Source organism: Protopterus annectens, chromosome 2.part0, assembly GCF_019279795.1.
Source record: "Protopterus annectens isolate FY-2018-M chromosome 2.part0, PAN1.0, whole genome shotgun sequence".
Classification (NCBI taxonomy): domain Eukaryota; kingdom Metazoa; phylum Chordata; order Ceratodontiformes; family Protopteridae; genus Protopterus; species Protopterus annectens.
In genome coordinates, this window is record NC_056728.1 from 1,433,649,793 (window position 1) to 1,433,674,575 (window position 24,783).

At 36.5% G+C, this 24,783-nt stretch overlaps 1 protein-coding gene across 1 annotated transcript in view; it reads left to right on the plus strand.

Annotated features, from left to right (window-relative positions):
- PRSS12 (serine protease 12) overlaps positions 1-24,783 on the plus strand; it is a 1,465,718-nt gene that overhangs the window by 331,336 nt on the left and 1,109,599 nt on the right. Inside the window, exon 2 of the mRNA XM_044061659.1 lies at positions 21,262-21,400. Coding sequence (XP_043917594.1) covers positions 21,262-21,400 — 139 coding nt within the window. The remainder of the gene's footprint in view (positions 1-21,261; positions 21,401-24,783) is intronic.

Below are 24,783 nucleotides of genomic sequence, written 5' to 3' on the forward strand. Positions count from 1 at the left end.
TAGGTTGTCACAAATTGTGATGGCAGGAACTTTTAATGAATAATTTCCTGAGCTGTCCATTTTAGGAAAGAAAACAGGAAGTTATAATTACAGAGTTAATTTTAATTCCCAGTATCCACAAATAAATGAGGAATATATTATATATGCACTTAAATAGTTGAGAAAATGTGTTCCATTGGCCCAAATAATACCTCATGATAATTTTTAAATATTTATTTTTAGAGGTGTGATAGTCTCTGTGTTGTATATGTTCAACAATATGTTATTAAAGAGACTATATTTATGGATTGGGAAAGATCTTATATGGTGCATATCTTCAAGGGAGGAAATAGATGGCATAAGGCTAAATATCAGTGTACCAATCTTATGTCACTTGTAAGAAAATGTCTCTAGAACATGTTATTTTGAGACATCTAGTAAGATATAAGATATATGGGCCTCTCTTAGACACTAATTAATATGGTTTCATAAGGGGACGATCTAGCATAACCTGGCAGATTTAATTTTATGAAATAATTTCTGATTTAAGGGGAAAAGGAGATGGTTATATTATTGTTATTTACCATGATATAACCAAAGCAGTTGATACCATATTGCATGATAAAATCATACTCAGTCTGCTGAGGATAAGGATGAATGTCCATGTCATGGGATTTATAGCCAGCCAGCTAACTGACTGATGGCAATGCATCATGTTACAGGGTACAAAGTTAACAAGGGTAGATACTAATATGGTAACACCTCAATATTCTGTGTTATGACCAGTTTTGTTAAACATGATAATCTCTGGATTCCCTAAAACTTCAAAATCCTGTGTGTAAAATATTTTGATGACTGTAAGGTAGAGCTGTAATTAAAGCTCCCAAGCATGTAGATGAATAGGCAGTTGGAATAGGATTAAAATATAATTCAGAAAATGCAGGTACAGTATGGGCCTAATACAGCCATCCAAGTTATGATGGGCAGCAATTATTTAGAAATAGTTAATTTTGTTAAAGATCTAGGAACTGTTATACATACTGCATTAGTTTTAGGATAAAGTTAGGATAAAGGATATAAAGAAAAGGGGATTAAGTGAAATCTGCTTACTATTCTGTACAGTTGAATCTAAGGATCCAACAATTCTTAAAGCTCTAGCTATATCTCTAATTATGGTGATTATAACATATAATCTCTGCTTTTGCCACCTAAAACAGGTATTGCAATTTTTGGAAAGTATTCAAAGATGGTTTACCAAACGTATAAATAATATAAAGTATAAATAATATTTAAAAAAATGCTTATTCAGAAAAGGCTTAACTATCTTAACTTAAATTGGTATACTTTATAAACTAGTTAGATGGAAGCCCTGTCCAACCTTTAAAAGTTACAGATATGCAATTAATGGAAGCTCCAGGATTGTTGCTAATAGATCAACATCCAAGTATGAGGGAAAGATGACCAACCTACACAATGCTTACAATAAAACAGTAAAAAAGGGATAATGACAATGACTCAAATACTTCCTACATTATGGAGTACATTACCAGTTGAGACAAAAAAGCTCATTGTTACTATTTAAAAAAAATGTCTAGATGATTGCTTTAATAATAAATATAAGTATGGTATAAGGGAGTCTGCAATATTAAAGGTCTAACTGATTATTTGCAGTCAGTTAAATTATGAGAGTATGAAATCATTTATAATCATAGTCAAAAGAATGATTGATTATTTTAAAGAATTTGCTTTTGTTGAAACCTGGAAACTTAAATGCAAGCTTTAAACTGGCTAGGTGACTTAGAATTGCAAAATGTTATTTGTATAAATTCCATGCACTTATTTTGTTTTTATTTTGCTATCTAATATGCTATATTCTATTCTCTATGATAATGTTTTATTCCTTTCTTAAGAAATTTAGTGCAAAGCTTCATCTCTTTAACATCACATAGAAATAAATATTAACATTTGTGAACTGCGGTGGTGGTGCTGCAGTAGCGTTGTCACCTCACAGTAAGACGTTGTCCTGTTCAATTCTCAGCTAGAGTGTCTTCTGTGTGGAGACATGCGTGAATGGGTGTACCTTTATTGAAGGTTGTGCATCAGGGCTGGCAACTCAGCATGTAAAAATCTACTGCCAATCATTAGCAGACCGGAGTTCTGCTGTGGCGACCCCTAACCGGGAAAAGCCGAAAAACACAACATAAATAAATATTAACATTTGTAACATTTTTCAGTCCCAGGTCAGATCTGAAAACAAATTTATCTGGAGCCTTGCTTGTTGATCTGAAAATATTAAAACTATAATGCCTGACAGAGTGGACTTTATCAAGGGAATAATGTTATCTCTCACAGGTTTTGTGTGGTCCAAAGCAACTGGCAGAGAGTTTCCTACCCTTGGAAGATTTACTATTTCCCTGATCACACCTAGCCTGGAGAATATTATTGTACTTCGATAATGGACAACCTGTTAAATTGTTTTTTTTTTCTTTTTTTATTAGTATATACTTATTTTTGTATTTTTGATGTAAATAGTTCCTCTACCTAATTTTTCAAACTACTGTAGCATATTAACATACGTAAGTTATGTACGTATTTAATGTCAACACAGACTCTCTTGCTCTCTCTCTCTCTCTCTCACACACACACACACACACACACACACACACACACACACACATACACACACACAATGTGCTCAGCAATTACAGCTACTTTTGTCACCGAGTATACCTCATATATGAGTAAATGAATGAAAACTTTCATACGGTTACAAGACAATGCAATTCACATGCCTATCGACTGTGCCTGATTCTGAGTTTTGTTAAGACTTATATTAAATTATCAGTTAAGACATAGACACATATACACTTATAGAAGACAAAACTAAACAAATTAACATTCGCATTTACATGCAGTATACATTATATATATATATTTTTTTCTTTTTAACAATTGTCATACACTCCATTACATAAATTATTCAGTTCTTGCTTTCCATTTAACCCCGCTCTTTCTCCTGAACATTGTTCTGCATGCATTGTTCCCACAAATTCCATTTATTTTTTTAATTAATTTAATCCTTCCCTTTTCTAAAAATCCTACTTGCAGTTATTTTATCTCTTTTGCAATATTCAGTACTAAAATTACAGTTGGTTTAGATTTTGATTTGCATTTTCTAGTAATTGATTTTTTGACAGCCAATTGCATTAAACTTAGTAAAGCCTTATTATGTCTAGGCAATTCAGAGCTTATGTCCCCACGCAAAAGAATAATTTCCTTAGTTAGTCTTGGCTCCCTCTGAATTTCTGACAGAGTACTCTATGGGTTTTTAAAATCTGCTGACTCATTACTCACCGCAAAACATATTGCTAGCTCTCTCTCTCTCTCTCTCTCTCTCTCTCTATCTATTTCCCATCAAACCTCCAGGACAGGTTGTCTAACTAAGGAAAAAATTCTCTAAAGTTTGCTTGTTGTATAAAATATTATTCCAATCAAAAATCATAAACCTTCTGACTTTGTTGCATACTGGAAGCCATGCAGATGTCCTTCCATTGCTCATTTGTAAATTGCCTTTTCAGTCTCTCTTCCCAAACTGTTCTAACCTCTGACTGATTCTTATGATTATCCAGAATTGTTGAGCAAAGAAGTTGTGAGGTAAGTGTTCAGCCTCACTTGCTGATACTTATCTGTCTCTGTCTCTCTCTCTCTCTCTTTCTCTGTCACACACACACTCACACACACACACACACACACACACACACACACACACACACACACACACACTAGTAAGTTTTGTTAATTTTTTTCACACTCACTAGATGTAGCTTTTTAAGCTGTGCTCAGCGAGGGGAATGTATGGTGACAAGTACTTGTAAGTGCAGTTACTTTTGCTATTTGTGATTTTTTGATTTTTATTTACTTGTTTCTCACTAAATACCAAAGCTAAATGTATTGAGCATAAGAATGAAAGCCATTTGCTTTTTTTCAGTCTGAGCTTTACGGTCGCTTTGTATGCTGCTGTGAAGTAGCAGAGTTGTTTTTACTGGATACTAACTATACATTAATAGCCTGTTGGAGAACATTTATGCTAACTCTAGAGGATGTATAAAATCCACATCATTTATCAAAAACAGCATTGTTTATAAACATAAAAGGAAGGCAAAACACAAGCACAAATCACTCCCTCCCGCACATCTGAATTACTTACAAAGAGAAAGGGGTTTTAATTTGACATGATTCTAAACATTTATCCCTAAATTCATTGGCTAAAAATATGTATCTGTGCCAAAGCAAAACTGTCCTATCTCATTCCTCCCTATTCCTTTTCTGTTACATGTTTCCCTTTTCAACAGCTTCTGCTATCCCATTCTCTCTACTGTAATCCAAGCTGAAAATACTTCTCTGTAACTAACAGATTAACTCTGTATCCTACCTTCAGCTTCTTCTGAACAATTAGCTCACCTTCAATGGTTCTTCTTTGGCATTGGTTCCTAAGCCTGTAATGATGGTTTATTATAAACCTATGACCCAGTAGTCCCTCTGTGCAGTGCAAATTCTTGCAACTTTGATAGTTTGCAATATTTTCAACCATATTGGTTTAAAGTCATCTTTCTAAATAGCTCATGCACCTACTTTTAATAGAAATTCTGCATGACTGTTACAGAGCTGAAAGCAGAGAAGTGAGAAAGTAACTGTAGACTAGAGAGTGTTGTACGTTTAAAAAGCATTTCAGAGTAAAAGTAAGTGCATATAGCTAGAGATCACATGCAGGCAGCAGTGCCATTTTGAGTGAACAGCCAGAGTGTTAACATGTATGAGTGCAGTAGTCAGTCTGTTTATAAGTTTATTTAAGTTTAAGTTACTAAGCCTCAATCCTGATGTGTTTGTATATAACAAAGCTGCTTGAACTGAACCCACAACTGTTTGTTTTATCCTGGCAGGACGAGCGACATGGTGTCAAAAGTGGGATCAAGAGTGCAACTTTTTCAAGCCATGAGGTGCAGAGTTAATGGTGAAGGTACATTGAGCAGGTTGAGTGATACAGTGCTCAAACGATTAAAAAAAAAGGCCAGAAATGAACTTCAAGTAACCAAAACTCACATAAATGATTTATTTTGTAAAGAAAATGATATGAAGCATTCGCAAAGCACAAAATGCATTATTAATCAAATGAAAGGTACAAAACGCATTGTTAATTAAACAAAATATTCAAAACCATGATATTTGATAGCACTATCAGAAATACTTATGAATATGTTCAGAATTACTTCCAACTTGCATAACGAGCATGTTTAAAGTAAAAAGAACACAAGAGAAGTATAACGGGCATGATAAGAGGTCAAATGGGCATAACAAGTAAATAAGGGCAAAATAAGCATAAAAAAGGAGACTGCCTGTTTTTACTAAATGATCATGTTTTGTCATGACCTACTGTTTTGCATTGACTACAGCTATTCAAAGTATAACTAGAGTTGTTTGAAGTATCTCAGAGTATGCAAAGTGTTTGCAGTGTGTGCTTCATAACAGTACAATTATTTCAAAGAGTTTACTGTGTGCAAAATACAGTTATTTCACAAAGTGCCATCAGAATACAGTCATTTCGAGAAGGTTCTTGTGCTGTGTGCAGTTTATTTGCAGAGTGCAGTCATTTCAAAGTGTTTCTTACCCTCTACAGAGTTATTTTGCAAAATACAGCCATTTCAAGAAGTTTCTTGTGCTGTGTACAGTTCATTTGAAAACTGCAGTCATTTTGAAATGTTTCTTACACTGGTAAGAGGTGGTTTCACAAAGTATATTGATTTCAAAGTGTCGTGCTATGGAAATTTATTTTGCAAAGTGTAGTTATTTTGAGGAGTTTGTTGCGCTACTGGGCATAATTACAAGTTATGGCATAAATTTCTGTTATATATGTGTGTGTGTATGTTTGTACATAATTCCAAGGGTCTTTATTACTGTGTGTTGATATGGCAGAGGCATTTTGTAGACCTGGTCCACTTGTGTTTGATCATAATATTGCAGAGAATTGGACAGTATTCGAGCAGGAATATATTTTCATGCAAGCAGCTTTTTTGAGAAAGATGCACGCACAAGGACATTTATTTTGCTTAACTTAGCAGGGTCAGAAGCCATTGAAAGAGAGCATTAATTTGTGTATGCACCAGCAGTATATGCTGAAGAAGGGGAAAACCATCATATTGTTGTACAAGCTGAATCAAGGGAGGACCCTGAGTGCTTGAAATGTAAATTTAGAGAAATATATAACCCCCAGACAAATGTCACATTGGAGAGGTGCCTATTTTATACAAGAGACCAAAAGCCAGGAGAAACTTTTTCAGCTTATATTACTGATTTGAAAAAACAGGCTAAAATGTGCAGGTTTGGTGATTTGAAAGATGAGTTGATAAATTACATGCTTGTGTGTGCTGTTACTAATGCTGCAGTGAGAAAGACTTTACTTTGTGATGGTGATTTAATGTTGAGCAAAGCTATAGAGATTTGTCAATACATGAGCTTAGAGAAAGGCACACAAATATGGTTGCAAGTGATAAAAGCATGGTTTCACCAGCCTCTAGAGCAAATATAGACAGCATGCAGCATGTGGCTAACAGAGACAGGCTTAAGCACATGGCAGCTACAGCCCCTGCAAGATTTCCAGGTAGAACCCGTAACATTCCAGGAAGTTCTAAGACTAGCTCAAAAAGTGGACATGCTCAGTGCAGCATAAGGGTGAGTCAGCAAAACCCAAGTCAATTCTTATTGTTAACTGTCATAATTGTGGTGCCAATCATGGGTCTAAAAGAGAAATGTGCTTAGCATTTGGTCAGCAATGCCAGAAGTGTAAAAAATGGAACCACTTTCAAAAGTGTTGTAAATCAAACAAGCCTCATTCATTTATTAAGAAAAGACACTCAAAAAGCAAGTTGATCATATAGCTATAACTCCACTTTTTATGTAGACAGTGTATCAGTGGCTGTTGAAAAGATTATTGCAGATTTGTTGGTAAAACACAAAGTGTTTTGTACTGTCCTGATCAATGGTAAACCCACGGAGTTTAAAGTAGACACTAGTTCAAAGTGCAATGTTATGTCAGCAGAAACATTTGCTAGAGTAAGAGCTAGTGAACAACTTAATTTGGCTAATTGTACAAAGCTTGTTGCTTAAGGAGGTGAAGAGATTAAAATGAAAGCTCAGTAATGCTTTCATGCTATTCATCCGGGAACAGTTACAGCTTGCAGTTTTATGTAGTCAGAAGACCTGTGCAGTCATTATTAGATCTCAGAGACATTTCAAGAATGAAACTGATTCCTTTTACCAAAGAAGTCCATCAAGTAAGCACATATTCTATTCCCAGTTTCACTGATGCTACATTCTCAGAGTATGCTGATAACTTCGAAGACAAGCTAGGCAAATTTCCAGTTGTGTACTCCATGAAATTAGACCCAGACATCAGTCCAGTGGTCAGACCAGTGAGAAAAGTTCCGATACCTATGCAGGAGAAAGTAAAGGTCCAGTTAGATAAAATGGTGTAACAAGGTGTGATTTGTTCAGTCACAGAACCCAAATGAATGGGTATCTTCCATGGTAGTTGCTCATAAGAAAAGCTGAGATGAAATCAGCATATGTATTGACCCAAGAGACAAACAAAGCATTAAAGAGACCCAACAATCCTATGTGTACAGTCGAGGAGATTGCTACCCTCATAACAAATGCCACTGCTTTTCTGTCTTGGATGCAAAGAGTTTCTTTTGGCAAGTAATGCTTGATCGCAAATCTTCACTACTTACTACATTCAGTACCCCATTTGGTAGCTACAGGTTTCTCAGATTGCCTTTTTGAATAAACTGTGCCAGTGAAGTCTTTCAGTGTGCAATGGAGCAAATTTTTTCAGGTTATCTGTGTGCTATAATAGTAGATGATTTACTAGTTGGAGGTAATGATGAAGCAGAGCATGACAGAAACCTCAGGAAATGTTCTGGACAGGGAGCAAGACGTGAATTTAAAGCTCAATCCTCTGAAATATAAATTCAGGCTACCAGAAGTTACCTATGTAGGCAATTTATTTAGCTGTTCAGGCTTATGACCAGACCCTTCCAAACAAACAGCCATTTGTGAGATGCCAGCTCCAGACAATGTCCTAACCTTACAGTGTTTTCTTGGCATGGTTAACTATTTGGGCAAGTTTATATCAGACTTGTGAATTATCAACACCTTTAAGAGAGCTGACACACAAAAATTTTGCCTGGTCATGGCTGGAACGACTTCAGATAGTATTTGATGACCTGAAACAGAAAATTGCTAGTCCAAATCGAGAGTGATCATCAACCTCTCATCACTATTTTAAAGAAGCCTATGCCTACAGCTCCAGCAAGACTATAAAGAATGATGCTCAGATTACAAAAGTACAACTTCAAAATGGTCTATATAAAAGGCAAACTTCTTTATCTGATTGATACCTTATCCAGATTGCCCAGAAGTACCACAGAAAATCTTAATGCAGAGAGTTTTGACTTTGATGTCATGGAGGTGTGTAATGTTTCTACCACACGACTAGATGAGCTATGAGGTCATACAAAGACTGATCCAGTTTTGCAAAAGCTCAACCACTTCATCAATGTTGCATGGCTGTCAAAGCAATCTTTTGTACCAACAGAAGTGCAATCATATTTTCCTTACAGAGATGAGAGTTGATGGAAGATGGTATCATTTTCAAAGGTCCTAAAGTTATTGTTCCTACTTCCTTACAACATGAGTACATCCACATTTTGCATTGTGCTCACCCATATTCTGAAGCAACCAAAAGAAGGGTGAGAGGACTAGTATTTTGGCCTTCTCTGTCAAAAGACATTCATAAAGTGCTTTCATTTTGTTCAGTATGCAATAGTATTAAACTGCATTTGCAAAAAGAGCCACTTCAGCTAAGCCAGATTCCTGAACTACCTTGGTCAACATTAGCCACTGACATATTTGAGTGGAACAATCATAACTACTTAGCGACTTTTATTCGAACTGGTTTGAGATTGATCTGCTACCTAACCTAACGTACAGTACTGTCATTATTAAGTTGATACGTCACTTGTCAGTCCATGGTAGTCCACACAAAGCTATTTCTGACAATAGTACCCCATTTACCAGTCAGTTATTTCAGAAATTTGCAAAAGAGTGGGACTTTATCCATATTACCAGCAGTATGGCATACCCACAGTAAAACAGCCTGGTTGAATGTGCAGTACAAAGTGCAAACCAATTGCTAGAGAGGTCAAAGCATGGCAATACCAATGTTTTCTTGAAGTTGCTTAATCTCAAAAATATACCCCATGACAACTTACTTGGCTCGCCTTCTCAGAAACTTCTATCTAGGCAAACCAAAACAACCTTGCCTATCAGTTCCAGTTTGCTGGTGCCTAATGCTAAAAACACCAGAGCAATCAAAGCCCAACTATTTAAATAGCGTTCCTTTCAGAAGTCCAACTATGGTCAAATGAGCAGATTTCTTCATCCATTGAAACAATGATAGTGAAGATGCAAACAGCAAAAGGTTTTGATCGAACTGGTCAAGTGAGAGGTGTATGTGCTGAACTGAGATCCTCCTTAGTGGAATCTTAGGGTACAGAATACAGAAGGAATTGCAGGCATCTTCTGGTATCTGAATTGATATTGCAGCATTGTACCTGTGATACAGACTCTAGATCTCAGAGCAACCCAGACGATGTTCCTGTTGAAGGACATGTCTCAGTACCTATTCCCATTCCTGATGTTCCAGATGTCCCTGAAGTTGAGCATTCATTAAAGACAGTCCCTGTTGCTAAACCCAGTCCTAATTTTTATGTCACACAATCAGGTCCTATTTCTAGACCTAGTGCAAAATACACAGCAACCTGCTCATGATTGTTTTATTTGTATTTAGTTCTGTACGATTGCATGTCAAAGGATTATTGTCATTATTACTGTGCATTACTTATTTCTCAAAGAGGGAGGATGTAGAACAGACCGTGTGTTGTAACTTTAAGAAGCATTTCAAAGAGAGGGCACATGCATATAAATAGAGAGCATGTGCAGGCAGCAGTGCCATTTTGAGAGAACAGCCAGAGTGTTAACATGTATGAGTGCAGTAGTCAGTCTGTTTATAAGTTTAAGTTTAAGTTAAGAAGCCTCAATCCTGACGTGTTTGTATATAATAAAGCTGCTTGAAATGAACCCACAACTGTTCGTCTGTTTTATCCTGACAGGACGAGTGACAGTAACTATAGCAGTAAGTATGCGTTAGTTTTCTGTGGTCATACTTATACACATCTAACCTGTGAAGCTAGACCCATGTATTTATTATGTCTAGTCATGGCTGCCTGTTTATAGTGATGTTTTATATACTCCTTTTATTTATATAATTGTATAATTTTATATTGTTTACTTGCTAATGAGTTACTCCTTATGGCTCAGGCTATAATTGAATATCATCATTTTGAATTAGCCGAGTTACCCATTATCAAGTGAATACATAAATAATCAGTCCTGTACTTTATTAGTAGAACATTATGGGAATTAGCTGACAGAAAAGGCTATATGAAATTATAAATCAGTCCTTATGAGGACTGAAAATTGTTATGGTCTCAATGTGTGAGAGACAAAGAAGTATTACAAAGCATACACATCCCAAATTAGAAGATTTGTTTAAGTTTTCAAGAGGAAGCCAAAATCCATAAGCAAGCTTGTGCAATGAGTTAAAAGGGATTATTCTTTAAATAACTGAATAGCCTTCTTACAGAATGACAGCCAGATGTTATCCTCGGTGATATATAAGCTATTCAAGGGTAAGTTGCTCAAATAAAATCATTAGTAATTTGTACTAAAAAAAAGGCCATGCCGGGCTGACGAGAAATGTGTAAAATATTTTAAACAGAACTTTTTCATTTACATTGGAAGCAGTGCTAGAAACAGATTGAACTAATTTAAGTCTGAACATACTATCTTATGTTCTAAACTATTTTGCCAACTCATTAAAAGTATGCTGACCAGTAAACAAACCACAGATATAAAATAAATATGGTTTGCAATGGAAATTTATTTTACTTATGTGATGAGTGCTGCAGAATGATGGCTTCCTTTCACAGGCTTGAGTGGTTATAACATAGAATCCATTCTGCAAGGGTGGCGGATGGAATTCAAACATTTGGAGATTGTGTGTATTATAGCTCATAAACAACTATTGGCACCCTCAGGAGGAACTCAGTACACTAACATAAATATTTGCATTATCCTGCTGAGCAATAATAGAGAGCAGATACTGAAAGGGAATGTACTCGTAGGTGTCTTGAAAAAACAGGAATTACAGAAACATTCTCCAGAGTTCTGTTCCACTGATGTAATTGACAGATATGATTTAATGGAGAAGTTGCATATGTTTAATATCAATGTCTGTTTCTGGATCCAGTGTAGTAATCCTCTGAAATATTGTCTAAGCTATGTGCAATGTGTGCAAATATTTCAACTTTGTAAAAATTCAGTAATGCGTCAGATACTGTAAAAGGCATAGATGCAGTAAAAAAATGCACCCTAATGAAACAGAAAAATTCTAAACCACAAACATTGACATACTGCTACAAATATGTCATGTAGCAACCTTGAAGCATTTTAAAATAAAACCTAAAACACAAACAAAAACATTGTTTTTGAAAGGGGTGCAAGCCCTTGCTAATTATATATGCTAGCCCTGAGACTGCATAATATCCGGGAAAGGGCATATTCCCCAACCCTGAGACTTATGTGATATCGATCAGCTGTCAGCCATCTGCTTAGCTGAACAAAGCAACATTCACTCATATTCAGTGTTCCCATATATATGTGTGTGTGTGTGTGTGTGTGTGTGTGTGTGTGTGTGTGTGTGTGTGTGTGTGTGTGTGTGTGTGTGTGTGTGTGTGTGTGTGTGTGTGTGTGTGTGTGTGTGTGTGTGTGTGTGTGTGTGTGTGTGTGTGTGTGTGTGTGTGTGTGTGTGTGTGTGTGTGTGTGTGTGTGTGTGTGTGTGTGTGTGTGTGTGTGTGTGCGTGTGTGCGTGTGTGTGTGTGTGTGTGAGTGTGTGTGTGTGTGTGTGTGTGTGTGTGCGTGTGTGCGTGTGCGTGTGTGTGTGTGTGTGTGTATGTATGCCCTGTAGTCATGACTAGAAGGGCATGTAAAGGTCACATGTATTTCAAGTCTGCCATTTTAAATTAGTTTTCATTTAATTCTTGTGACTTGGTTCCTCCTATTAGGTGTGTCTATTTTCCAGTTAGACACAAGGTGGTATTCATCCTGATTAGGGAACATTTGACCAGGACTGCATGGAAGCTCCACTGTTCTTTGCTATGGGCAGGAGGAGGATCTGTGATGGAGGATGGAGGCTGTTTGTGTTACTACTGAGAAGCAGGTTGGACAAATGGTAATTTCTTCCATTCTGATAACCAAACTGAAAGATGAAAGTTTGCCTGGTGATTTTTTGCTGTATTTGACAGAAGAATCTGATTAAAAGTGGTAACGCTAATGTAACACAGAATCTCTGGAAGGGCAGCACATTATTGGGGAATGACCTATATAGTACCACCTCTAGGTATGCTAAAGATACCTTTATGAGGTCAGGCTAAGGTTACTGTAGCAGGTAGAAGTGAACAACAGGGGAAAACAAAACTTTGGGCTAGAATGAAGATAAGAATTACTGGAAAACTCTCAGAATAACAGAGTATGTAAACAGCAGTTGTTTTTTTCAGAAAATGCAGGAAAAGAAGAAAGAATGAGACAAATGGTTCACCTGCAGGGGAAACAGCCACTGATAAGAATTTTAAATAAACAGATATTGACTTAACTGTGGGACAAAGCTATATAACCCGTATGTTTTGCTGCCTTTCAGATTCATTCTGTAGATGTAACTTTTGAATAATTTGATTTGTCACTGTGCTTATAGAAATGATAAAATATAGCATAGGCACAATGTAATTCTTATATTCTGTAGGACTTGAGAAGTCAGGAAAACATAAGGCACTTTTTATGGTTCAGAACTGATATGTTTGATTAAGAAAATTTAGAATTATTCACAGGAAGAATGTGAGAAAGTAATATGAAATTAAAGAAATAACAGAATCAATGGAAGTGCACTACATATATGCAGAAAGATTTCGGCATGAGCCAAGCTGTAGTGTGCTTGTACTACAGCCAGCAACAGCATGGGTACACATGCATACAGCTGTGCCATGGGCCCTCAGTGTAGCAGGCATTGCACCAATGGGACTGTTGCAGGAACACTTAAAAACATCTTTTACCTCTAAAGAATGACATCTGAGTTCCCCATGTCCTGCATTTCACTCCATCTTCTGATGCCAGGTATGAGATGGAACTGAAGTTGATTTCATAATCTTTTTTGCAGAAGATGCAATTATCCCATGAAGACTGTAATATATCTATGCCATATACAGTAACAAATTACATATAATTTGATGCAAAAATATTATTTTAGCATTTTATTTTTGTTGCTAAGAGTGGCCCTTGATTTTTCCTCGGATGTTGTAACCTCATAGTACAATATCACAAAGGACTGAATCCATAATAAGTAACTACCTAAATTCATGTGCAAATTATTATATAAGGTGTCATTGCATATAAATAACTATCAAAGCCTTTCTTGACATAATTCTGTGTTTATGGCCACACAAAAAAATGATAAGAGCTTTCAAACTAAAACTTAAAATAAATGCTCTGCAATGTTTCCTTTATATAAAACAAAATGCATCTTAAAAGTGTAGAATCCAACTGGAAATAAATGTAAGTGTAAAACAAAGCCACATGGAAAGATGAATAATACACATTAAATTAAGGAAAAGTGGTACTCAGTATTTGGAAGCAAAAAAAAAACAAAACAAAAAAAAAAACTTTATAATGGTGCAGTGGTAAAAAATAAATGATTCCTGCATGTCAGTTTATGAAAAAGTTCTTATATAGTGATTTGATTATATCAGAAAGGCCTGAACAAGCTACTTGCCTTATGCTATTTTGAACGTGTTTATGGATTCCCTGTCCTTGCCTATTGTGTGTGTCTATTTCTTGGGTCCACATCCCTCATTATGAAGATTTTCCTTTCAATGATCAAGGAAGAAGTTGATTCTTGCAGTCTGCAATGGTTTGTCTTCAAAATGTTGATTGAATTGATTGATTGATTGAATGTGCACATTGTCGACAAATTTATGCAAAATCTGTACTGCTGACTTTTCAGAATGCCGAAAAAAAAAATGAACGTCGACATTTCCGACTGCTCCACACCTAAAAAGAAGTGCTAGCATGGGTCAAAAAGGGATGAGATTTTGAGGTTCAGAAAATCGGTGTTTGACTTTTTCAGCAGTCGGAGTTTGGAGTTCACTTAAGTGGTGTTGACAATGTGCAATCAACATTTTGATGGTAAGCCATCTGGAACATGTGGCTCATCCTTTGTATTTTCTGTAAAACTGATCACGTCAGAGGAAGTATTTATGCACTTTGGCTCCTTCAAAGTGAGTGCTTATGCACTTTGATTCCTTTGCATTTGCTAACATGATCTTGTGCTGTTGTATCATGCACCTGATTTTCTCCTGGTCTGAAGTGAAAACAGCTCCAGTCACTATCCCCTCCCTTAACATCCTTTCCCCTCCACCCCTTAAACCCTTCTGCTTTTTTTTCCTCTGGACTTCTTACAGTAGCTTCATACCTACCTCCTTATTTAATCCCGAGAAATAAACAGGGTACTCAAGATGTGGCCAAACAAAAGACCTTGTACAACTAACACATTAACTCTTCATTGCTGGAGTCGGTCTCTTGAGGCTACACTCCAGTATTCTGTTTCCTGCTGCCACTTTTCTCTATCTGTCTTCCTGGTAGTCCAGGGTTTATGTGAACAACACCCTCAGGTGATTTTCCTGCCATTTACATTAGTTCATCTCCCCCATCTAACACTTCATACAAAGCTGTATTAGCCTAAGTGCAGTACTTTGTATGTACCCCCAACAGACCTCAATCACCACATTTTTTTCCTCACTTGGTCAGCATTTCTTGTGCTTTCCTTTCTTTATCATTGACTGATGCGCTTTTATTTGTGTCTTCAGCAAGGAGGTTGATACTGTTGTTTGTTCCCACAAATATGTATGAAGTGTCCTGTAGTCTGACAATTTCTTTTTCATATAATTGTGTTGACTTCTAATAATTTACTTCTAACATAATTACATTGTTTCTTTTCCAAATAATTTGACCATTTGCTACCTATTCTTGCTTTAGCAATTTCTTTTTATTCCTCCAAATGTTACATGATACACATCTTCACTGTTAATACTTTTAGTACTTCTTATTTAAAATCTAAGGTAAGATAAAAGGTAGAAAGTACTGTTAAATAAATAACGGTAAACACATTCTATTCAAATACATTGACCCTGTCATGGCTATTTCAAATCAGATATCATGTTTTTGCACTTGGATGTAATATCAGACATAGCCTTAGCAATTTTAAAGTCATTAATGATATAATTTTTTTTCCTGAATTATTGAATGATGGGGACATGCTGAAAGTATAAAGATCAAACACTAGAAAGGGCAAGGTCTTATTATCCCACAACATAAACCAACAGATCACCATAGTACTTCTACCAATTTCTTTAAAACTGGAGAAAACTTTCCTAGGCCAAGAAAATTTACAAAATTAAGCTTACCAACATTCATTCTGATTGGTTATGCCGATTTGGATTAGTTTTATAACAAGCCTTTTGGTCACTATGAACCAGTTGAAATGCCGGTGAAGGTCTTTTTCAGAGATTAGGAGGTCATTGGATGATTAAAGTATAGTTTTTAAAGTAATCTTAGCAGGTTTCCTTTATCTTCTTTTGAAAAAAAAAAAGTTACATCAAACAGCATCTTTTTCTTACCTAGCAGCAGGGTTAATACTGTTGATGTACTGAAATTCTATTAAATTGTGTGCTTGGCATTTAAATTTGAAAGTTTTGGCTTCAAGAAATAATGTTGAGGACTCTGCTTATTCTAATATTTGCATGAAGACTTGTACAACCAGTACAGTTGGTAACTTAAATAATCAATTAATTTAACATTTAATAACCAAGTAAGTGATATGGTCTGAGAACCCTTTCAGTCATGACCTGAGCCGCATAGAATGGGCAGTATAGAAGTATAGTAGCATGCATACATAAACATGCAGTATAGATGATAGAGTTACAGACATTGCACTTAATCTTTGTGAAAGAGTGAATACAGGTACCATGATTTTCTGGGGCATAACTTATATGTCATGTGCAATGTGTGTATGTGTATAACCCCCAGTAAATTAGATACTTTTGTAAGATATACAATTATAGTGTAGAAGCATTAGCAGAAAGTTGTCCATACGACTGTAAGTTAGCTATAGGATTATGTAATACATTTAGTAAAACAACTTCATTAATCTTTACTTTGACAGTACATACCACACCACTATAGAGACTCTTGGAGTATTAAGTAAAAAGGACAATAAACAGCCACTTTCCAAACCATTAGATGATACATTTTATTGGATGACTAGTGATAAAGATTTTATAGGATGACTAGTGATAAAGGTGAAGTATTTAAAGGCTTCAGAAAGAGTGTGTATAGAAAATATATAAGGGCAACTAAGGGCAAACCTTTGTTGCTATGGATATTGATTTATATAATGCAGGAGCTTGAATGACTGCTAAGGAATTCTAACTGTTAAGAAATGGTTTCTTTAAAGTATACTAACAATGAAAGAAAAGATTGATTTCGTTTTAAGTGAACTGTATTTGAAATATTTTATTACTCAAGAGATTTTTGAATGTTGTTTAGCACATCATTGCAGATGTAATATATTACTACACTTCCAGAAATTCTATACATTTAAAGCATTACAGCTGATAATAGTCACTTTCATCATACGTGATATAGATAGTGTCCAAAAAAAAAAAATGTGTGACATTGACTGTTATAGTACATGCAAAATAGAATGTTAGTTTCAGTTAGGACAATAGCAGCCAGAAAGTTAGTGATGCAGAAAGACAGCGAGAGAGAGAGTTAAGAAGAATAGAGGCAATAAAGCCTGATCAGTAGCTTAAGGATATGGTATAGAAGCAGAGAAGGAGTTAGAAGAGCTTTAGGATCTTGCAGTCTGTGAGGGATTGAAATGTGACAGAAGAGGAAGACCTGACCTGGCTTTATGCAGGAGCAGAGCTACGTATTTTTGAGATGATATTTATAAAGAGGCTTTGAAATGTGTTAGGCCAGGCATAGACCTGGTAGCTAGAGGTAATGAATTCCAAAGTATCCAGACAGAGCATGAATACAGAGAGTGACTTGGTTTTCTTGTGGGTTTTGAGACAGCTAAGTGATTTTGGTCTTCTGATCATAGGGTTCGATTTGGTGTGTAAGGTCAGACTAGATTAACTAGTGCAGGGCAGGCAGTAGGCTTGAAAATAAGGTTGTACAAGGTAGATAGCTGAATAAAGGCAAGTTGGTTGGGTAGTTTAAGTCAGTTTAATTCTAGTTGTGGTTTACAGTGGTGCATGTGTGATATTTAGAGTTTGTGGCAAACTTTGTAAATTTGTTGTACCAGTGTTCCAACTTGCTTAGAGTATAATTTTGTAAGTTACTTAAGATAGGGGAACCATAAAGAAAGGAAGGAAGTAAAAATGCTTTTGCAAGGGTAGTTTTGGTTGCTGCAGCAAAGAAATGTTTGTTTCTATATAAGAGTCCCAGTTTTTGATGAGTTTTCTTTATATTTTGCTGTATATGGGGGTCATATGAAAGTTTGTCAATGATAACACCTAGAAGTTTGGTTTCTTGCACTATTTCTATGGCAGTGTTGTCAGATGCAAGGATGTTTAAATGATCAGTGACAGGGTAGGTGTTTTGGGGATGAAGGAGTACTAGTGTTGTCTTCTTTGGATTAAGAAAGAGTTGGGCATTTCTTAGCCAGGATTCGACTGCTGAAAAGGACTGTTGAGTTTTTGAGAGTAGCTCTGGTAGTGATTGAGCAGTGCAGATTATGGTGGAATCATCAGCGTATTGAATGAGGGTCTCAGGGTGAGAGGCAATGTGAAGGTTGTTTATGATAATGTTAAAGAGTAGGGGTCTTGCGATGGAGCCTTGAGGGACACCAGTAGGGTTGTGGAGAAAGGGTGAGAGTTCATTGGACCATTTTACTGCTTGTTAACGATCCTTGAGGTAGCACTGAAACCATTTTACTATGTTATGTGAGAAGCGTAAGTTAGTGTGTTCAAAAGTAAGTGGTGAGACACTGTGTCACTGTTCAAGAAGACTCTGAATTGTGAACTTTAGATATATTCTAACACCTGGTGATGGATATGATTTAAGATATGTAATACTCATGGAACAGATGCCTCTGGTTTTTAAATCATACTTTTGCCCTTTTTGTAGCATCTGTAGGATTAAATACTTGAGCTCTATGCAGAACAGCTACAGCTGGTACATATTTTAATCTCCCTTAGAAGTTATAACATCAATGCTTTTTTTTAACTTACGGCTTCATGGAAAGGGTATCCTGTAGCCTTATCTCTTATAGCATCCAAAGTACTGACCAGGACATCAGGATCACCTATAGTAACCTGATTTGCAGATGCCACACTGGTTGTCATGAACTGAAAAATCACTTGAAACTTAGTAACTATTATACATTCCTGACACTCTTCCACATAAACTGTCTTTTGGCTTTTCCCGGTTAGGGGTCGCCACAGCGGAACTCCAGTCCGCTAATGATTGGCAGTAGAGTTTTACATGCTGGCTTGCCGGGCCTAACGCACAACCTTCAGCGAAGGAATGCCCATTCATGCATGTCGACACACAGAAGATGCTCTAACTGAGAATCAAATGTGCAATATCTTACTGTGAGGCGACAACACTACCGCAGCACCACCACCGCAGTCCTGACACTCTTCCACATGCGACTGTGAAAAAAAAAACAGATGTTCCTCAGGTCATTTCCTTTATTTACTCACCAAGAAAATGGTAAGAAACTCTAAGAAAGAAGTGTTATCTTTTGTAGTACTATGCCCTTTTCCCACCACTGCCCTACATAGGCTTAAATGTGAATCTCTGTCGTTTTTAGCTTTTGGTTAATATATTAGCACTCACTAAACTGCATGCAGTGTAAATCATTCTGCCATGAGTTATTTACAGTTTTAGGTGATGTTTTGCTTTACAGAGTATACAGTGATCTGTGCTTTATCAGGCTGGGGCAATAATGGTGCTTGTGAGAAACATCTTTCTCTCCTGTATCAAAATTCCCTTCATATCAGAAGCACAGGGTAGTGATTCAAAAGTGTTGCAACTCCTTGTTAAAAGCTAACTTCTCATAATCCTCCCAACAGAGGAATGTTAGATGTGCTTAATAACAAAACTATAATTTCATAACTTATTGTAAACTATGTTTTAAACTGGAGGCAGAACACCATATTCATTATATACACTGATTTACCTCTGTGGCACGATGTGGCTTTGTTGTGCTGTGCATGGTTATGACTGAAGCAGTTTTCAACTCATTGAATAAAACCCCCATTTTGCATGCTCATGGACTATTTTATTTATTATTTCAAGTCTGCACAGATGTACTTCATTTAAACTGGAATGCAGTAAATTGGTAACTGGCAGATGCCATAGGTTTATTATGCTTGTTTGGTTTCTGTTTTTGACATTTGCAGTTAGCATTATACATTTCATTTTTAACTCCTTGTACTGTAGCATTATAACTCTGTGACTGAGAATGCTGCCCATGCTCATCCTCATACTAATAATATTAATATTAATAATAACAACCACCTAAACAGTAAATAGTTACAGTAGTACATAGTCACTGATAAAGCTTCTGGTGTAGAGGTAGAGTCGAGTGGAAATAAAGCAGTGTGTGAGTTCTTGGAGCTTATTCCAGGAACATAAGGCCACAAACAACTGCATAAGCTAGTTCATGCAAATGGAATGTCTTTTAAGACATCAGAGAGTCAATGGATCAGTGAAACTGTAACGAAGATGGGATACAGTGCATAATCAGAACAACATGTCATACTAAGTTCAAATTGACAAATAACTGATTGCAACTGGATAAATGTAGTACAGATTACATAAAAAAGACACGATAATAAAAACCTCTACACTGACCTGCACTGCTGGTGTTGTGGACATCTGAGGACAGTTAGCACGGGTAGCACGTTTGAATGTGTTGCTGGGAGATCAGAGGGCTGTGGAGTCCTTTCCTACACCAGATACTTGATATTAACACTACAATGCAGCATAAGGGGGTGCTGTGTGCAAAGACGAGATGTTAAAACCAAGGTCCTGTCTGCCCGAGTTGGTGGTAGTTCAGGTGGATATAAAATATCTCATGGCATTTAACAAAAAACAGTAGGGGAAGTTCCCTGGTGACCTGGCCAAATTTCCCCAAGTCAGTATGAATACAACCTTGGGTTGCCCCTGAAAAGAGCACACTGGCTTAGTGGAACAAACTCAGTCAATAAAAAGTAAGTAAATGAAAATAAAATAAAAAATATTAAAATAAATAAATAGGTGCTAAATATGCATGCTCTGCAAATCAATAGTAGGGTACAATCCTGAGTGTCACATCTGCATTCTGTGGTCCCACACATTAACATAAATGGTTATTCTACCTTTCTGTGTCATATCCCTCCACACATGATTATGTCACTCCACACGTGCTTCTGGAGTCGGGTATGTATCTACTGGTAGGTCCACACTCTGCAACATTCATTATACATGGTGAGAAATGAAGAGTATGGTAACAACAGGTCTACTATGGAAATTACAGACCATTCCACCATGTTGAGTGTATGGTAGCGCAGAGAAATAAAAACACTACAGTATGAAAATGAACTGCAAAGAAGGCGGGTCTGTGTCAGTCTTAAAAACAAGTAATTCCCAGGCTCCACAGGGTTAGTACAAGTGTGTGCGCGTGCGTGTGTGTGTGTGTGTGTGTGTGTGTGTGTGTGTGTGTGTGTGTGTGTGTGTGTGTGTGTGCGTGCGCAAATTGTTTACTGTACCTGTCCAAAATGCATGCATGATCTGATAAGCCTGATGAATTCAGACTAATTAATCAGCTTGTCTCTTTGCTTAGTACTTAATACAATGAAAGTGCTTAACAGGAAAAAAAAAATTTGTACAATAACAATTACGATCACTGTTCTGATGGGACTCAGTGTTCATGTTAATATATTTATAACACTTACCCACTGCAAATAATGACTAATCTCTTCCGTTCTCTTGTGGCTTCCTTTCCAGGGTCAGTGCGTCTGCATGGAGGTCAGAGCACACTGGATGGCACTGTAGAAGTTTATTTAAATGGAGGCTGGGGCGTGATCTGTAGCAGCCAATGGGATGATGAAGATGCAGCAGTTGTTTGTCGACAGCTTGGGAATGGGTAAGTCTCAGCCACTTGAATTTCTTATGTGCCTGGGATTCTGACTGGTTTGATCAGTTGTTTGTCGACAGCTTGGGAATGGCTAAGTCCCAGTGACTTTTTTGCATCACATGAATTTCTTGTATATCTGGGATTCTGACTGGTTTGTTGCCTACTTCTTGTTCCAACGAAACAGCTGTTATGTTAGTTCAGCCCTTAAACTGTGTTTAGAAATGTACAACGGACAGGTCGATCCTCCATTCAAAGTTAATGGAATTGTTGAGATACACTAGTTTTGGCCTCACGTGCAGCTAAAAGTATATTATTTGTTTTTGTTGTATTCATCTTGGCCAGACATACTGATTTTATTAGTGGAATACCTGTCTAGCAGACCTGATGGAAATGTTAAGGAGTTCACTTATGCTAGCTGTACTTCAAATTCATAATAAAAACAATGACTCCTGTCTTCAGACAAGTGTTTATGCTCTCCTTCCTGTGAGAAGTTAAATTCTTAAAGACTCATTAACATTAGTAATTTATTTGTTTTTTAAATCGGTTAACTGGCTGACTGGTCAAAACTGGACATTTTCTAGTCATAATCTGACCAGATGGGGACATTCACTTACCCATTTAACAAATGAAGTACATAAAATAGCAACTGCAGGTGACTGATTGACCATTCACTGCTGGATTAAACTGTCCAGATTTTATTTATTTTTTTATTTTTAATCTTTAGCTGGCAGTTTATTGTAAAGAATACATTAATATATCAGGAAATCCTTTATTTAAAGAAGTATGCAATGGAAAACAGATAGTGCAGTAACTTTCCAGTAAGCAATTTAATTAAATTTTTGTAGTCTGCTGTTAAATGTACAGTGTTGCTGTCCCCCAGCCCAAGTTCAATTTTGGGAATAGATATCACTGAAACAGGCCCCGATACTACCTCTGATACTAATGATATTGTTTGTACCAAGGAAGGATACACCATATACAATTATAGTCATTTAAACATTAATGATGTGTATTTTGACTTGTTTATGAAGGGATTCAAGTTTATTCCCAACAGGGGCAGTAATGTTACTCAGGTTATACTAGACTTGAAAACCTTTATTAGAAAGATTAACCTTGAACACATTCTGGGGTATGGAGAATCTTCCAATTCAAACAGTCTACACAGGCCTAGCACTTTCAATCCCCCATTACATCCCCAGCTTAAAAATTTGGAAACCAGGATCGAACAGAAAATCAGGAAAGAACTTAGAAAAACCAGATTTTCATCCAATTTATCTAGCCCTGAAAAATCTTTGTTATTTGAGCTTCGGGATAACAACAGTATCAGGGTTATGGAACCAGATAAAGGGGGTGGAACGGTCATTATGGATCAAAATGTCTATGATGGTAAAATGTGTACCATACTTAACAATCAGACTAGATACAATGCAGTATCACTCAATGAGATCAACATGGCCTACAGGAATATTGACTTGGCCATAAAGGATTTATTTGACCAGGGAGCCATTGATAATAGTGATTACACTTTTTTGAATAACACTCAGCCCAGGGTACCTTCGATCTTCGGAATACCCAAGGTACATAAAGGTATCTTGGATCCTCCTCTTAGGCCCATTGTGGCTGCACAAGGCTCCAAGATTTCCCCTTTATCCAAGTTCCTGGATTGGAAATTCAAAAGCTTGTGGCCAAAGTTTGATAATACACTCAAGGATTCTTGGGAATTCTTGAAAAAGATTACCCCTGAACTTATGGTACCTGATTTAAAATTTTTGACTATCGACGTGGTAGACTTGTTCTCTGTTATACCACATGAGACAGGGCTATTGTGGTTGGAAGAGGCACTTTTACTTTGTCCTAATATCCAAAGTAATGACATTTTTGTGATTTTGGAGCTTATGGAATTAGTTTTGCATAACAACTTTATCCATTTCTCAGGAAAATTTTACAAACAGGTGGCAGGTGTTGCTATGGGGGCAAATTGTGCCCCAACTTATGCAGATGTCATTCTTTCTGTTTGGGAAAACAAGTTTGTTCTCAACAGTCCTTTTAAGGACTATTGGAAAGCCTATTTCAGATTTTTGGATGACATCTGCATTTTTTGGACAGGTCCTGTAGATGCCATAAAGGATTTTATGGAATTCTTGGCATCTACTACAGACTTCCTTACATTCACTTATCAAATACACGAAGGTGGTGTCGAATATTTAGATGTGTTTCTTAGGATTGACCAGGGTTTTTTCAGATCCACCATTTATAGAAAACCGACGTTCTCTAACAGCTATATACATTTTCACAGTTCCCACCCCATGTACCAGAAAAGGGGTATCGTCAAGGGCCAATTGGTCAGAGCTTTCCGAATGACTTCCCATGAGGAAGATTTCTTAGCAGAATGTCAGAAACTGTTCCAAATGTTTAGGGACAGGGGTTATCCAAAGGAATTTATTTACAACATATGGGAGGAAGTCCAAGAGGGAAGAAAGGACAGGTTCAGACCTATTTTAGGTTTGGGAATACCTGCTAATGTCCCTGTTAGTTCCAAGGACCAAATAGATTACAAAAAAGCATTTATTACAGGGTTTAGTGCAAACTCTAGTGTTATTCAGGAGATTGTTTGTAAGGAATGGGACATATTCAAGGACATTACTGACCTGGAGAATATACATGGCAAGGATATCAGAACTGTTTTCCGTAAAGGGAAAAATGTTAAAAATATATTGGAAACAGGATTTTCCCATCGATATACATCTCATAGACGAAGGTACATATAGATGTGGATCATGTGCACAATGTTCTTACATTGTGCACAAAGAAGAAGTACATCTTTCAGTCCATAACAGAACCATCCGGGGTACAGCGTACTTCAACTGTAATAGTCATGGAGTAGTCTATTTAGCTTGTTGTTTACATTGCCCAGCATACTATGTGGGCAAAACAGAGCGTACATTAAAACGCAGAATTTATGAGCATATGTACGACATATCTAAAAAGAATGATACTAATGCTCTGTACAAGCACACATTAGTATGCCCTACAGCTAAATATCAGTTTTTTGTACTAGAAGGTGTTAACAAAGATCCCAGGGGTGGGCCATGGCAGGTTAAATTGGAATGTCAGGAAACGTACTGGCAGATTCTTCTAGAATCAAACAAGGAACCTGGTTTAAATGATTACATCTCTATTAAACCTTTATTGAAGCTCAAGGCTATCAGTATATAACTTGTTTTAGTTTTTATATATACTACACAACTTATATTTATTTTTTTGTATTGAATTATTAATTCATAATGTTTTTTCTATGTCTTGCAATATTGCAATATTTTAATATGTACATAACATTTTTAAAATATTTTTAAAGTATTTTATATTACACATTTCTGTTTGTCCTTTTGTAA